The sequence below is a fragment of the Drosophila navojoa genome, chromosome 4 (genome assembly GCF_054131105.1).
Source record: "Drosophila navojoa isolate 15081-1374.11 chromosome 4, UAZ_NAV_1.0, whole genome shotgun sequence".
NCBI lineage: Eukaryota > Metazoa > Arthropoda > Insecta > Diptera > Drosophilidae > Drosophila > Drosophila navojoa.
Genome location: NC_142892.1, coordinates 21271712 through 21287842, shown reverse-complemented (window position 1 = coordinate 21287842; position 16131 = coordinate 21271712). Strand labels below are relative to the sequence as shown.

The 16131-nt window shown below is 41.2% G+C and overlaps 4 protein-coding genes across 4 annotated transcripts; 3 read left to right on the top strand and 1 right to left on the bottom strand.

Annotated features, from left to right (window-relative positions):
• The first annotated feature begins 984 nt into the window (after nt 1-984).
• LOC108651234 (phospholipase B1, membrane-associated) lies at nt 985-3598 on the top strand. The gene is made up of 4 exons (XM_018100743.3): nt 985-1192; nt 2066-2281; nt 2348-3145; nt 3203-3598. Exons 2-4 carry the CDS (start codon nt 2078-2080, stop codon nt 3476-3478), a joined length of 1278 nt encoding a protein of 425 aa, XP_017956232.1. The 5' UTR covers nt 985-1192; nt 2066-2077; the 3' UTR covers nt 3479-3598.
• A 3064-nt stretch (nt 3599-6662) lies between these two features.
• Nucleotides 6663-7298, top strand: LOC108651239 (uncharacterized). The gene is made up of 2 exons (XM_018100749.3): nt 6663-6799; nt 6866-7298. The coding sequence occupies exons 1-2, from the start codon at nt 6751-6753 to the stop codon at nt 7198-7200; spliced, it is 384 nt and encodes a 127-aa protein (XP_017956238.1). The 5' UTR covers nt 6663-6750; the 3' UTR covers nt 7201-7298.
• Nucleotides 7299-8128: 830 nt separating this feature from the next.
• On the top strand, nt 8129-12721 carry Ir76b (Ionotropic receptor 76b). Its single transcript, XM_018100739.3, has 5 exons — nt 8129-8950; nt 9023-9362; nt 9526-9719; nt 11404-11705; nt 11760-12721. The coding sequence occupies exons 1-5, from the start codon at nt 8495-8497 to the stop codon at nt 12352-12354; spliced, it is 1887 nt and encodes a 628-aa protein (XP_017956228.1). The 5' UTR covers nt 8129-8494; the 3' UTR covers nt 12355-12721.
• Nucleotides 12722-13089: 368 nt separating this feature from the next.
• On the bottom strand, nt 13090-14660 carry LOC108650617 (uncharacterized). The gene is made up of 2 exons (XM_018099804.3): nt 14169-14660; nt 13090-14109 (listed from the first exon to the last, which is right to left on the bottom strand). The coding sequence occupies exons 1-2, from the start codon at nt 14496-14498 to the stop codon at nt 13210-13212; spliced, it is 1230 nt and encodes a 409-aa protein (XP_017955293.1). The 5' UTR covers nt 14499-14660; the 3' UTR covers nt 13090-13209.
• Between the last annotated feature and the right edge of the window lie 1471 nt (nt 14661-16131).

Genomic DNA, 16131 nt, shown 5'->3' with positions numbered 1-16131 from the left:
TGCAGATTTTTAGTCTCGTCATGCCTACAAAGCGCCTTTACGAGTCTGGATTCTGGCAGAAAACTATTTTTAACATCTCGACGAAAGTGAATTTCAGAATTTACGTTCTTTTTTCAGACGAACCTATAACCGGCTCAGCGCTTCAGCTACATCTCGTACACCAGTGTGAGTGTGTGAAAATCAGATAGCCAATTTTGATATAATGTATACCGCGTACCTGGATTGCGAGTGGCTGTTTAAGGCTCAAAAGCCATTATTTTTAATATGTATAAAATTTATTCAGTTTTTACTTAAAAATATCAAAAATATTGCTAACAGAATTTACAATTTATTTAACGAGGAATTTCAAAAATAAGTTTTAAAATGATGTATGCCACGTAGCATAATTATTAACGGGTATGAAAGGCTCAACAGATCAAATATGGCTGATTTTTAAATATTAAATACATATAAACCTTATATTTTATTTATTATTTTACAATTTAATCAACGAATTAACGAAAGACTCAAATGGTATATATTATCAATCATTTTATTATAACCGGTTGTATTTTTTTGATATTTCTTAGCGTTTGTAATTAAACATTTGTAGAAGTGCAATTATACAATTATAATAGAATTTAATTGGGTAATTATTTAATATTATTTATTAGAATAATTTTAATATTTTTAAGTTAGATCCGGTTGCAAATTCTTATAAACTCAGTTTACAAAGCTCCATGCAAATAATATTGAATTAGCAGGAAGATGTTTAGAATATATCTGCTTTGCTCAATTGTACACAGGGTATTTGCGAGTTGCGCATACTCGATTCTGAAAATTCGCACTTAATTTGTATTGTATTTTGTTCTTTTTACGTGTTTCGTATACAGCTACGATCTTTATATATGTTTTTCATTATTTTTTGCTGTATTTTATTTCGTATTTCGTTCTATGCGTACAACGCTGTCCGGCTTCACGGGCAATCCATATAAAATCAGCATATTCCGAAATTCTACCGGGCAGTCGATTCTATGCGGTCAACAGAGCCGGACGCGCTGCCTTCTGGGGCTATAAATTCGCAACATCGAAGTGAATCAGTTTTTATGTAATTGTGCAATTCTTTCGGTTGCAAGATTTACGCGAAGAGAAACAAAGAGTGAATCAAACTAAAGTGAATTTTCAATTTCGATTAAATTTCATTTAATTAAAGGTATAAATATACTGTTGTGTTATGTGCTTGTTTTATTCAAATATTCACTAAATCCGACTAATTGAGTGTGGTTCGGCTGCATTTCCGTTTCTTATCTGATTCGCCGCGTTTGTGTTCCAAGTCTTTTGTTTGAGATATGCGCATAATGCGAGAAGGAAACAAAACAAAGTCTGCATGAATCTTGATCGCAACTGGATTTAGCACGCATATTCAGTTCGATCGCCCAAGACTTCCGCCTACCAACTTATAAAAAAAATATAGATTTATTTTATCGTTCTTTCGCGCTGCCGAAAGCGTGCCGAACGTCGGAACAGATCGAGCTGGTTGAGTGACAATTGTTGATTAGGCTTAATCTAAGCATATTAAAAACATAAATAAAACGACAGTTAAAACTGATTAGTGTTTTAAAAATAACTTAAAATTAAACATTCTGGCGCCTCAGGGTCAACACCTAATGAACTTTACGCTTCTGTGGATAATTATCCCAGCTGCGAAGTATTTGGAGAATCTATTCTAAAGAAGCCGTTGAAGCGTCTTCTCAGATATGCGGAACGTTTATTTCCATTATACTTTTTTCTGATTTTGAGATCACATTTGCATAATATTTTCGGATGCCTTAATGCCGCATGCTAGAATCGGCCCAGACAAACCTGACTAAGCATAAATGTTTATTCCGACCGAAAGGCAAATCAAAACAAGCGACGAAAGGTGAACAAACTTGCAAAGCGTCGACGTCTCTGTAACGCAATGTATGCGCAGAACTGGTTCAGTGTCGAGGACGTCACCAACGACAGCAAGAGTTTTGCGAGCCCTCCTCACTAACACACACACACACACACACACACACACCCATTAATCTTTATGTTGTTTCAGCTGTAAGACGAAATGGACAAGGCGCCATCACGGGAGCTGTCATTTATTCTGCTACTCGTTCTGCTGCTGGGATTGATTGGCTGTGTGACGTCACAGCGCACGTCATTGGACGTGGCCTTCAGGAACGCCTACCGGCCACTGCGCTTGCTCAGCCTGGCCTTCACCGGGCGATCCGGCGACGAGCCGGCGAACGTGCAGCGCGTGCGCAATGCCGGCGTAAGTCCTGTCCTGCTGCGCCTGTTACTAGCCATTTGGTAGCCTCCAATTGTGTTTGTCTTTCAGAAAACCCAAAAGTCGAATCCGCGCACGCGCGCCCTTCTCCAGTTCTGCGACACGGAACGGGGGCCCGGCAGACGCAGTGCTGAGCGGCCGACGAGCGTGCATCGGCTGCGACCCGGCGACATCGACATCATTGGCGGCATGGGCGACTCCCTGACCGCGGGCAATGGCATCTTCGCCACCAATCTGGGGCACGTGACCGTGGAGAATAGAGGCGTGGTCTGGTCCATTGGCGGGCAATACAATTGGAAAAAGTATCTCACATTGCCCAACATACTCAAGGAGTTCAATCCCAAGCTCTACGGCTACTCGCTTAGGGACGGCCTCTCCACAGATCGCTCCTCGCGCTTCAATGTGGCCGAGCTGGGCGCCATGTCCCGCGACATGCCCTACATGGCCAAGGTGCTGGTGAAGCGCATGAGGAACGATCCCCACGTGAACATGACCCGGGACTGGAAGCTGGTCACCATGTTCATAGGCAACAATGACTTTTGCGCCGACATTTGCTTCCACCCACAGCCGGAGCTGACGATTAAGCTGCACGAGCAGAACATGCTAAAGACGTATCGCTATCTAAGGGACAATGTGCCGCGGCTCATGCTGAATGTAGTGCCAGCTCCTAATCTACGGTTCCTGACTGAGCTGTCCGGACTGCCGCCCATCTGTCAGACCACATTGACCTTTGAGTGCCCGTGCCTTGTGGGCAAGAGCAAGAAGCACTTGGATTACCTAGAGGGCATCATGAAGCGTTGGATAGCCAAGGACTACGAGATTGCCAACTTGCCGGAGTTCAATTCAGAAGTGAGTCCGCAAGGGATCTACAGAGAAATACTCTAAGCATCGCTCATCTCTTTGCAGACATTCACCATCAATGTGCAGCCCTTCTCCCAATTCGACGACTTTCCGCGCACGCCCTCTGGCACTACGGACACCCGGTTCTTCTCCGAGGATTGCTTCCACTTGAGCCAGCGGGGCCAGGCCTCGGCGGCCAATGCGATCTGGAACAATATGCTGGAGATGCCGGGCGAGAAGAGCGGCTTCAGCGAGCACCTGTTCGAGAAGTTCAACTGCCCCACCGAGCAGCGTCCGTACCTGATCACCAGAGAGAATAGTCGGGCCGACTTCGTCATCTAGTCCGACAATTGCCAGCCTTTATATTAGATAACTAACATCGACTGTGATACGTCTCGACCATTTTTGTTTGTAGTATTCGTTTACGCTTTTATAAATAAACGTCTAGAAATTAGAAAACTTTACGATGCGTCTAATGAGTAAGTCAAACGATGTGCGCATATTTGATGAGGGGCCGAGCGAATCAGCTGGCCGAAGGCAGAATTCGCTAACTCATTTCCATATCGGCGTCTGGATTGGGGACTGGAATGCGCGTGTGACTGGCACTCGATTGGAGTCGGCCGCTAGTTACATATTTCCCATAACAATTAGGATAGGGTAGCTCTGGCTGGCATCGGAATACTTGAAATAAGAATACAGAAAATAATAATAATGAATAAAGTAATGAATATAGCAGCCAAACATTACTGTAAAAGTAATGAGAGTTTAAGTAATAACGGATCTCGTAATAATATTGAAAATAAAAGTGGATTAAAAGATGAAAAGATGCTTATCATAAAGGAGATAATGATAAATCCAATAACATCAATGACAATACATATGACAATGCTAACGATATGAATATATACGATAATGTTCATGATGATGAAGTTAGTGAATATGGTTGAAGAAAATCATAATAATGAAAATGATAATGAATATAATCATAAAGAAAATTATATGAATATGAATAAACATTTTTTTAGTCGAGTTGGTTAATAATAATGATGAATTAAAAATTAGTATGATGATCATAAGGAAAATATTTTTTTGTTATTGTATTTTTTGTTTTTTGCTAAGCTAAGTTTCAAATGCTTGTGCACCGCCAGAAAGTGATAGCAACGCTATTAATTAGAGTTCAAATGGTAATGATGAAGATACACATAATAATTATAATCATAATGGCAATCATAATGATTATCACAAGCCATTAAATATCACAAACGTTAAGCATACGAAATTAGCATTTCAGCACAGTCATCAGCTCAACATCTCTATTGATTATGCGAGACGTCCACTTGGGCCTGATAAAACTGTCGTGTGGCATACGCACTGTACTAGGTGCGCAAAAAAAAGGTACAAATAATCCGTTTGCCTCTGAGCCATTAAAACAGTATTCCATTTATCCCGGCTCATAATAGTGGCCAATTTAAATAAGGCGAAACGTGTTTTACTTGGTTTTTTCGATGATCAACGGTTTCGTATGCAGGTGCTGAAAGGTGAATGGAATAAAAACATCAATTACGCTATTAACGTTTTTTTTTTCGTTTTTTTTCTTCACTTATAAAGCGGACTGGCCCCTCAGCGCTAGCCGAGGTTGGTGTCGATTTGCTCTTGACTTTGAACTTGGCTGAGAAAGCAACGCGCGAGTGAGGCGAATTTTGTTGCTTGATTGTCACTTGACTTGATTAGCTCAACAAATTCTATCGGACTGAAACTCTTTTTCGCATTCGCGCATTGTCATCGAGTTTTAGAGTTCTTGACTTATTCAAGTCATTGCAAAGTCACGACAAGTTTAGCTATTTCTATTAAATAGACTTTTAATACGGCTTTCGATAATTGCAGCTCTGACACAATTACTTGACACATTTAATCGACTCGTTCGTACAATTAGCTTGTTAAATATAGAACGACTTGAACTTGCCTTGATTGGGATGTTGTTTTAAATAAATAAATAAATAATAAATAAATAATCAATTTTGAATCAATTATTTTTACTTGCTATTTTTTTTTGCAACAAAGTTGAATCAATTAAAGTTCAGTCCCTTTTTAATTAGCAATATTCATAAGTTTCTTTGCATAATAAAACAAAAATGAATTTGAATAATCTTTTATTCACAAATATTTAAAAGTATATTATACATTGAGTTATAAATATACATATGTACAATACACTACTTATTAATTATTTTAAAAAACATGAATTATTATAAATTGAACGATTTTTGAATTTCTTATTATTATAAAAAAAAAACAATTATTGAATATTGTATAGTGTAAAGTGTAATATTCTAATATTTTTATACATTGTTTAATTTATTTATTATTTATTATTTATTATTTATTATTTATTATTTATTATTTATTATTTATTATTTATTATTTATTATTTATTATTTATTATTTATTATTTATTATTTATTATTTATTATTTATTATTTATTATTTATTATTTTTTATTTATTATTTATTATATATTATTTATTATTTATTATTTATTATTTATTATTTATTATTTATAATTTATTATTTATTATTTATTATTTATAAATTATTATTTATTATTTTTATACATAAATCAATTCCATTATATTTATTTATACTTTTATTTATAATATTTAAATATTTATTATTGGAAAAACTAATTTTTTAATGTAATTTTCTCTCCAATATTACTGAATTAATTATTATTTCAAATGTCAATTTCAGCACTTCCAATAAGTTGCTTGTTAGCGCCACCTATGTATTTCAACTGTAACTATGGCATTATTGTCAGTGTGCACCTATGGAAATGATTTCAATCCACACACTCTATTAGTTCAAAAGAAATACAATAGATGGAGCTATGAAAAATATTGTGCAAAATGTTCGTCTAGTGGATGGTATGTTTTTAAGATTTTGCTAGGAAAGTTATTGGCAAGAAAGTTGGTGTGTCTGTCTATGGGCTCTAATTAGACTAGAAATAGGCCCAAGGCACTCTTATCCCTTTTTTCTTTGGTAAAGTGGAGTTAATGAGTATTTGTGATTGTTCTTAGCGCTTGTATGTTGTTAGAGCTGGAGTATGCAGCTTGAATATGTAATATATTAATTTTGTTGTTCTGTTGGCATTCTTTTTTTTTTATTAAATTTTATTATATAATCTAAATGGAAAAATACATATAAAATTATTTATTATTTATATATTAAATTAAGATTAGGATTACAATTTTCCATTCAAATTCAATTGGAAGTCGTTAACAATATAAAAATTGATTTGAATTTTGATATAATGTATATTAATTATATTTCTTACCAATTCTGTCATCTGTAATAGTAAAAAAAAAACACACAATATAAAAGAAAACCTTTTGGTTTGCATTTCCACTTAAGAGAGGTCTTCGCAATAACATTGAAAATCAAATTTTCGCCAAGAGTTTCGAGTTTTTCTGCTGCATTCAGCGGAAAAGTGAAAACCACAACAAAACAGCTGAAACTCAGTCCGCATCAAGAATTCTGCTTGGCAAGCAAACGCTTGAAATGTTATAAATGCTGAACAGTCGTGGCAAGTGCTGAGCATTTCGAGCCAAGTTGACATCATGACAGACCACAGAGAATTTCTAGCAGCCGCAATTATTTTATTGTTGGGTAAGTCCCCACTTGAGTAAGTCGATCTCAGCGATGGAATTTAAATGATTTTCTGACACTTTTTAGCCATGCGACATTGCACTGCCGTTCCCTATGGCTCGCCTGGCAATGAGATTGACGGCGATGGTAGCTACCAGGGCGCGGGAGGCAGCTCCGCCAGTGGCCGAACCGTCGACTACCACACAGTCGTGGGCCACTTCAAAGACTTCTTCATGTATCTGCCAGTGATGATGACCACACTGAAGGAGACCATGTCCGGCTTTCCCAAGTTTGCCGAGGGCATGCGCATCCTGACCTCCGGCAAGGGCCGTGTGGACGGCGAGGACTGCAAGTGCAACCAGAACAGTTTGGCTATCGGATCCAGTGCTGAGGTACTGGACAACAGCAGCCGATTTGGTTAGGTTACTGCTGAGAGCAGTGACTGTGTATATAGCTTATGTAAATAGGAATATGAATACCTAGTGCCAAGTAAAATAAATTAGTGTAATATTTAATTAAACCTAACATATATCTAAACACGTAAAATATTTCATCTTAAATGAAAAATAAAATAAATATAAATTAAAATAAAATATAAAAAATTAAATTAATTAAAGCAAAGTTGAAAATATATTTGAAAATATTTAATGTGGCACTAAAAGATAGAGAGAGAAAGAGCGAAAAAGATAGTCATAGACATCAGTAGATAGAGCGAGTGAGAGAGAGAGAGAGAGAGAGAGAGAGAGAGAGAAATAGGCAGAGATAGGTAGAGAGAGGACGAGAAAGCAATTTTATATTTATTATTGTTTAGTATTATTGTTAAAATATTCAGGTCAGGGTAAAATCTGGTATGCCAGTGAGTCAATAAATTATTCGACTGATCAGTTAGTCGAACACTTAATTAGTAGGTTAGTTGGTGAATCTGTAAGGTAGAGAGTGGAGCGATAAACTAATTCCTCCAGCAGTGATTCACTGAGCTGGTGGGCCAATCAATTAGGTCCAGTTTATGCTTTGCTCATTAAACATTGATTTTGATTTCGTTTAAATATGTTCGACAACTTTCTTCGTTAATTTCCTTCAAACGATTATTTCATTCTGTCTGCCCACTAAGCTGTAATTGTGGCATATTACGCATATGGCTGCGGTTATTAGGCATTTGAATAACTGTAAACTTGACCCACAGGACTCGCGATGCCCTTGAACGTAAGCACTTCATAAGAAAGTCTGTTCTGGTAATCCTATATTAGCTATTAGGCAATCATCCGTCCTGATTGGACTTGAACTATATTTGTGTTTTCTTAAGTAGTCAATAGTCGCAGCGACGTTTCATTAGCCCAGTCAGCTCACCCGGCAGAGAATGGAAATCGTAATCAAAACTTACAATCTGCTCCGGGGCGGGCAGTCGCAACTGGTTTAGTTGTTTGTGTCCTGTCATATTTACACTTGTCATTATTGTTAATTGTGTTTGTTGTGGGTCAGGCACACACGCGTGCTATATTTACACATATTCGCCGGGTGCCAGCTGCATGGAAATTCAAGTTTTAGTAACGCTCGAGTCTCTGTCTCTAACGGTCGGTGGAAAAATCGAAAAAGGAAAAGTCATTGGCAACTGTACTTCGGGGCCAGTATGCGAAAGCGAAAAAAGTTTCTCAGATATTAGAGCAGCTAACAGTTATTTAGATTAGTCGAGTCTAGTCTGAGTCGAGACTGATCCAGATGGCCACCGGAATCGAGCTGATGGTGGCTGCCGCGCTGTGCCTGGCCTGTCCGCCGATGAATCATACGCTGCCTGAGGAACTAATACTGCTTGACGAGTTCGGCAGCGTGGTAACGGATGTGCCCCTCGATGTGCACGCGGAGAACGTGGGTTTGGATGAGGAGACGCCCATGGAAACGCTCGAGGTATTGCGTAACAAGCGGGAGAAACTGCGCAACATGAAGGCCTGGATCAATGGCCGGCATCTGCGCATAGCCACGCTCGAGGATTATCCACTGAGCTACACCCAAGTGCTGGAGAATGGCACTCGGGTGGGTCATGGCGTCTCCTTTCAGATCATCGAGTTCCTGCAAGAGAAATTCAACTTTACCTACGAAGTGGTTGTGCCCCAAGACAACATTCTTGGCTCGAAAGTCGACTTGGATCGCAGTCTCATTGAAATGCTCAACAATAGCGTGAGTTTCCCATACACCCATAAGCTAGCATCGATAAGATCCCTCTCTCTCTCGCTCACTCTTGGATAACAGGAGGTGGATATAGCTGCTGCCTTCATACCCTCTCTATCGGAGCAGCGCAGCTTTGTCTTCTACTCCACAACGACTCTGGATGAGGGCGAGTGGATTATGGTGATGCGACGTCCGCGAGAGTCGGCTGGCGGCTCTGGCCTGCTGGCGCCTTTCGAATTTTATGTCTGGATACTCATTTTCGTCTCGCTGCTGGCCGTCGGACCCATCATTTACATGCTGATCATAGTCCGAAATCGTCTGACCGGCGATACAACGCAGCAGCCGTATTCCCTGGGCCACTGCGCCTGGTTCGTCTACGGCGCACTCATGAAGCAGGGCAGCACCCTCTCGCCCATTGCAGGTGAGCCAGCAATTAAGCTTAATGCAGCGATAGCCATCGGCAATTTGAGCTGCATTTGGCCCGTGAACTGCGCTCGGTTCACTGGACATGCAATCGCCGAGTTGCCGAGTTTGTCGATTCAATTAAAATTTATATACACATATATAACATACATATACTTCAGACTCGACACGCCTCCTCTTTGCGACCTGGTGGATTTTTATTACGATTTTAACCTCTTTCTACACGGCCAATTTGACGGCGTTTTTGACCCTCTCGAAATTCACTCTGCCCTACAATACGGTCAACGATATTCTAACGAAGAACAAACATTTTGTCTCCATGCGAGGAGGAGCCGTTGAGTATGCCATTCGTACGGTAAGTTCGGTACAGATACAGATACAGATACAGATACAGATACAGATACAGATACAGATACAGATACAGATACAGATACAGATACAGATACAGATACAGATACAGATACAGATACAGATACAGATACAGATACAGATACAGATACAGATACAGATACAGATACAGATACAGATACAGATACAGATACAGATACAGATACAGATACAGATACAGATACAGATACAGATACAGATACAGATACAGATACAGATACAGATACAGATACAGATACAGATACAGATACAGATACAGATACAGATACAGATACAGATACAGATACAGATACAGATACAGATACAGATACAGATACAGATACAGATACAGATACAGATACAGATACAGATACAGATACAGATACAGATACAGATACAGATACAGATACAGATACAGATACAGATACAGATACAGATACAGATACAGATACAGATACAGATACAGATACAGATACAGATACAGATACAGATACAGATACAGATACAGATACAGATACAGATACAGATACAGATACAGATACAGATACAGATACAGATACAGATACAGATACAGATACAGATACAGATACAGATACAGATACAGATACAGATACAGATACAGATACAGATACAGATACAGATACAGATACAGATACAGATACAGATACAGATACAGATACAGATAAGATACAGATACAGATACAGATACAGATACAGATACAGATACAGATACAGATACAGATACAGATACAGATACAGATACAGATACAGATACAGATACAGATACAGATACAGATACAGATACAGATACAGATACAGATACAGATACAGATACAGATACAGATCAGATACAGATACAGATACAGATACAGATACAGATACAGATACAGATACAGATACAGATACAGATTACCGATACAGATACAGATACAGATACAGATACAGATACAGATACAGATACAGATACAGATACAGATACAGATACAGATACAGATACAGATACGATACAGATACAGATACAGATACAGATACAGATACAGATACAGATACAGATACAGATACAGATACAGATACAGATACAGATACAGATACAGATACAGATACAGATACAGATACAGATACAGATACAGATACAGATACAGATACAGATACAGATACAGATACAGATACAGATACAGATACAGATACAGATACAGATACAGATACAGATACAGATACAGATACAGATACAGATACAGATACAGATACAGATACAGATACAGATACAGATACAGATACAGATACAGATACAGATACAGATACAGATACAGATACAGATACAGATACAGATACAGATACAGATACAGATACAGATACAGATACAGATACAGATACAGATACAGATACAGATACAGATACAGATACAGATACAGATACAGATACAGATACAGATACAGATACAGATACAGATACAGATACAGATACAGATACAGATACAGATACAGATACAGATACAGATACAGATACAGATACAGATACAGATACAGATACAGATACAGATACAGTACAGATACAGATACAGATACAGATACAGATACAGATACAGATACAGATACAGATACAGATACAGATACAGATACAGATACAGATATATATATTAATGGATAAATTTTAAATATTCTTGTTTCATGAAGACGAATGAATCCCTATACTTGCTCAATCGAATGATTCAGAACAACTATGCCGTGTTCACGGACACCTCGAATGATACGTACAACCTGCAGAACTACGTGGAGCGGAATGGATATGTGTTCGTGCGAGATCGACCTGCAATCAATATAATGCTTTATAGGGATTACTTGTACCGTAAGTCGGTCAGTTTTAACGACGAGAAAGTGCACTGTCCCTTCGCCATGGCCAAGGAGCCGTTTTTGAAGAAGAAGCGAACCTTTGCCTATCCCATTGGCTCGAACCTTAGCGAGCTCTTCGACCCAGAGTAAGTTAAGCAGTCAATTGTTGATATCAAATGCTAATTAATTACTTTTGTTAGGCTTCTCAATCTGGTAGAGTCTGGCATCATCAAGCATCTTTCGGCCCGGGAGTTGCCCAGCGCTGAGATTTGCCCGCAGGATTTGGGCAGCACTGAGCGCCAGTTGAGGAACGGAGATCTGATGATGACCTACTATATTATGCTGGCCGGCTTTGCCACCTCTTTGGTCGTCTTTACCACAGAGCTGCTGTTCCGCTACATCAATGCCCGCCACGAGGCCAACAAGTGGGCGCGGCACGGCATCGGACGCTCGCCCAACGGGCAGTCCGTCAAGCCGTCCAGGTGGCTGCGCGGTCTGCGACGGCTTCACAGCGGCGATAAGCAGCTGCTGGGCTCTTCCACACATGCCAAGAATGTGACGCCACCGCCTCCGTATCAGAGCATCTTCAATCATGGCGGGGAGCACCAGCAGCACCATTGGCCTCAGGCGGGCAAGGGGCACGGCCTGGTTCTCGGCGGCAACCAGAACGGCGGAGTGCGACGCATGATTAATGGCCGGGACTACATTGTCTTTCGCAATGCGAACGGCCAGAGCCAACTGGTGCCGGTCCGGTCTCCATCGGCAGCTCTGTTCCAGTACACCTACACGGAGTAGCCAAGCTGAGAGGATGAGGATGAGAACGAGGATGAGAGAAGATAAAGATGAAGATGAGACGACTTTTTCTAGCAAATGAACACGATTTGATGCACTTCATCACAAACACAATTAGTTCGAGTGCGTAGACGTAGACAATGTTTTGGTCCAGTTTTAAAAGTCCTCTAGATAGATTTAAGATACATAGTGCATATGCGCGAGGTGTGCTTAAAAAGTACATAGAAGTTGAGGTAATTACTTTCTAAGCACAACTCGTAGATTAAAAGAGTTACAGAAACTTTGAGCTATTTTGTGAGAGAAGTCTAAATATAAAAGCAGTACCGAAAGAAGTAGGTCTTATATGAAAAATGTAGAATCGAGTTTAGATAAAATGGAACGAATTTTCAAGTCAATAAATTTGAAGAACCTCAAAAAATATTGATAGTTCTTTCTTAACTGTATAGATAGACAGAAAGAGAAATAATCTGATTGCCCGAAATGTTATCATAATTAGAGAAAAATTCGTTGGCAAGGTCTATATCTTATATAAAGAATTCAGATCCGTTTCAATATCGTATACATATTTGAATTTAATGACCGATTTTTAATCTCTTTCCATGCATGATAATTCGAGATTATCAAAGTTTCCTTAATTTCACTATACAGCAACAAATTATAACTATACGTACAATTCCTTTGTAGAATTTCCCTTTATGAATTTTCCTTTACCGGCCCAGACTAGTCAAAAAGAGCCTCAAGGTTTCTATAGCTTTATTAATTAACAACAAATGATGAATGAATATTTATATAATCTCTAAAAATCAATCACAATAAATTTCTAGTTGTTTTGTGAGCAATTGTGACCTCGCATCGTTTCTAATCGAAGGTGCCATTGGCATGGAAGGTGTAGGCGGCGGAGTGCATATCCAGGCTGCTTTGCGAGGAGCCGGAGCTGATGGAGGGCGCACGGGTGGAGCCGGCCGAGGAGCTGCCCGACGATGAGCCGCTGGAGGAGCTGACCCAGGCATGGCCACTGCGTCGACGTCGCTGGCGCACCAGGCCCAGCACTGAGCCGGCAACAGGTGTGCTGGACGTGGAGGATTGGCGCTGATAGCGTGTCGAGTCCAGTGTGACGAACGCTGATGCAGCTCGTCGAGTTGCAGCATTATTATTATGGTTGTTGTTGTTATGTGGAGCAGTTGCCGGCCTTGGGGCAGACTCCGAGTCACTGGAGAAGGAACTGTGGTTGTCGTCTGCTTCAGTGCCTGTCTCCGCCTGATCTTCATTAATGGATTGCCCATCGAGGATCTGCAGCGTGGCCACGCTGCGTCTCAGCATGTCGCGATACAGCGGCAAACGGCAGACGGGATTGCCACTCAGCTCCACTTCCCTGAGCTGTGGGCACAGACCCAGAAACGAGAGCAGGCCCAGTTCGCTGATGCGATTGTTGCGCGCCTGCAGCATCTGCAGCTGGCTCAGCTCCGTCAAGGGGCCAACGCGCTGTATCATGTTGTCATCGGCAATCAGGACTCTTAGATTGGGCACGCCGCTGGTGCCATCGAAGCTATTTAGCCCGCAATTGCTGATGTTCAGATAGGTGAGCTGCGTCAGGCCGTAGCCCAGGTCACGCAGAGAGCTCAGCACGCTGCCGCTGAGATCCAGTTGCTGCAGGCGTGGCAGGAAGAGCGAGAGCCTGGACAGGCTCACTGAATAGGAAATGACACGCAGGCGGACCGTTTCCACCTGCTCCAGATCCGTGCGTTGTGTGACGCGACGCTGGAAGGATGGAAGGATTGGAATCTGGGATACCGATTGATTGCAGTCAACACACTTACCAGGAGCTCATCAAGCGTTGGCTCCGGCAGCTGAGGCGGCAGCACCACAGGCAGCAGATGCACGAACGCCGGAAAGTGCTCGCTCTCCTCCACAATGGGCTCATCCCGGTCGAAGGAGTTGCGACGTTCCAACTGGCGACGATTTTGTCGCTCCACTTGCAGCTGCTGCTGCTGCTGTTGCTGCAGTCGCGCCTCTGCCGTGGGCGGTCGCAGCTGGGCGAGTGCAGCGGGGCCTGGAAGTAGTGGAGCCAGCAGCAGTGGCACCTCCGGCTGCAGTGAGTGCTCCGGCGAGGACTCCGAGTACTCGGCGGGTGCTTCAAGCACAGGCATTTGCGTTGCTCCTTGTCTAATGCGCAGTTTTTGCCTGAGCCTTAACCGGTTGCGTCTTTAGCTGGTTTTGTTATTGACATAACAAGTGCGCAGTTGCCCGGGGCAACGCATCACGACCAGGGTTGCCAGTTTGTCTAAAAGGAGGGGTATTTGCTTTGACTCGAGCATTTTATGGTGGATATTTAGAAGGACATTTGTGAACTCAGAAGGGAATTGTAAATGAACGACTTTTAATAAATTTTTAAGGTTTTTAATGTTATTAGTGATAGCTTAATGGAGGTTCTTTACTTTTTTGTATCAGGTTAAATGATATATTTACGAATTTTCAGTTACAGAATTGGTTGAATGCAGATATGATATACTTTAAGCCTCTTCCTTACCAAGTTATACGTAAAATGTCTTTAAACAGGAGCCAATTGCTTGCATTTATATACATATGTGCAGGGGTATTTATTGATAAAAGCTTCAATTCATAAATAAAGCCATTCTAATTTTGAGATATTTCTATCATCTGAAATGCTGCTAAATGAACAAGTTACGCTATGCGACAGGCATTGCATTAATACTTCATAGCTCCCACTTGGCCCTCTCAACATTTTGGCTAATGTGTTAACTGACGTCAAGCTGTGACGTCACGGTCATGACGTGTGCTCAATGTCGACGGCTTGCATTGAGCGCAAGAGCAAAAGGGACAAAGACTAATATGCGGTAAGAGCCAACGAGCGAGCGAGAGTGGGAGAGAGAGAGAGGGCACAGGGGCGAGGACAGAGACTGAGCGAGCTCAGTGCGACAGTTCAAGTGCCAAGCGCCTTTTGGCATTTCAGGGACCATTAGCTGTGAGGCCTTTGCGCTGGCGAATCGCGTTTCGCGCTTTTGTTTTTGCTTTGCGTGTCTGATGCAGCCAGACGACGCCTCTGCACGCTTTACGATAATAAAATTTGCCTGACGCCTTCGGAATGGCAGCGCCGCGTGCTAATGGGAGAGACAGAGAGAGCGAGAGAGAGAGAGAGAGAGGTGAGCTTTTGCCGGCTTTTGTGCTGGCGCTCGCTCGTGGCTGGTTTCGTTGTTGTTTTGATTTCGAGAGCTTTCTCGATTGACGTCATCAACATGATGTACAGGCTGAAAGCTGCGCAGTAGCTTGAGCCACGCTGAGACGCTTCCACGCATTTATCGATTCAGCAGAGCGCAAGGCAGTGTCAGAGAGTGTGTGAGTGTGCAAAGCAGCAGGCCAGACAGAGACAGGGCGATAGCGAGAGTGTGAGTAGGCAAAATGTCGCAAAAACTACGACAGCTGCTTACTGTAAATCAATTCCTGTCGGGGTCGGGTCGGGGCAATGGCAGAGAGAGGTTTAAGTAGTCGAGTAGAGCTTTGCTAGAATATTAGTTGAAAATGTATACACAATAATATAATATATACCATTACATATACATACATATGATATCATATTTAATGTAATCAATTCCAAAATAGTAACGTCTGTCAAGTTTCTCTCAGTGTAGCCAGAAAGCAAGCTCGCAAATGTTTTGGAGCAAGGTGCTGCTAAAAACAAAAATCCCCCACCTTTGCCAACACTGGCGGCTGCCTATAAATAGAATTTGTCAATAATGCCTGCACACACGTGTGTGTGTGTGG

Excerpts from the sequence above, each read along its gene's own strand:
- LOC108651234 (XM_018100743.3), top strand. The coding sequence starts at position 2,078 with ATGGACAAGGCGCCATCACGGGAGCTGTCATTTATTCTGCTACTCGTT. Across the intron at positions 2,282-2,347 it reads AGCGCGTGCGCAATGCCGGC|AAAACCCAAAAGTCGAATCC; the intron begins GTAAGTCCTGTC and ends TTTGTCTTTCAG. Across the intron at positions 3,146-3,202 it reads TGCCGGAGTTCAATTCAGAA|ACATTCACCATCAATGTGCA; the intron begins GTGAGTCCGCAA and ends ATCTCTTTGCAG.
- LOC108651239 (XM_018100749.3), top strand. The coding sequence starts at position 6,751 with ATGACAGACCACAGAGAATTTCTAGCAGCCGCAATTATTTTATTGTTG. Across the intron at positions 6,800-6,865 it reads CGCAATTATTTTATTGTTGG|CCATGCGACATTGCACTGCC; the intron begins GTAAGTCCCCAC and ends GACACTTTTTAG.
- Ir76b (XM_018100739.3), top strand. The coding sequence starts at position 8,495 with ATGGCCACCGGAATCGAGCTGATGGTGGCTGCCGCGCTGTGCCTGGCC. Across the intron at positions 9,363-9,525 it reads CACCCTCTCGCCCATTGCAG|ACTCGACACGCCTCCTCTTT; the intron begins GTGAGCCAGCAA and ends CATATACTTCAG. Across the intron at positions 11,706-11,759 it reads AGCGAGCTCTTCGACCCAGA|GCTTCTCAATCTGGTAGAGT; the intron begins GTAAGTTAAGCA and ends TACTTTTGTTAG.
- LOC108650617 (XM_018099804.3), bottom strand. The coding sequence starts at position 14,498 with ATGCCTGTGCTTGAAGCACCCGCCGAGTACTCGGAGTCCTCGCCGGAG. Across the intron at positions 14,110-14,168 it reads CAACGCTTGATGAGCTCCTG|CGTCGCGTCACACAACGCAC; the intron begins GTAAGTGTGTTG and ends CCATCCTTCCAG.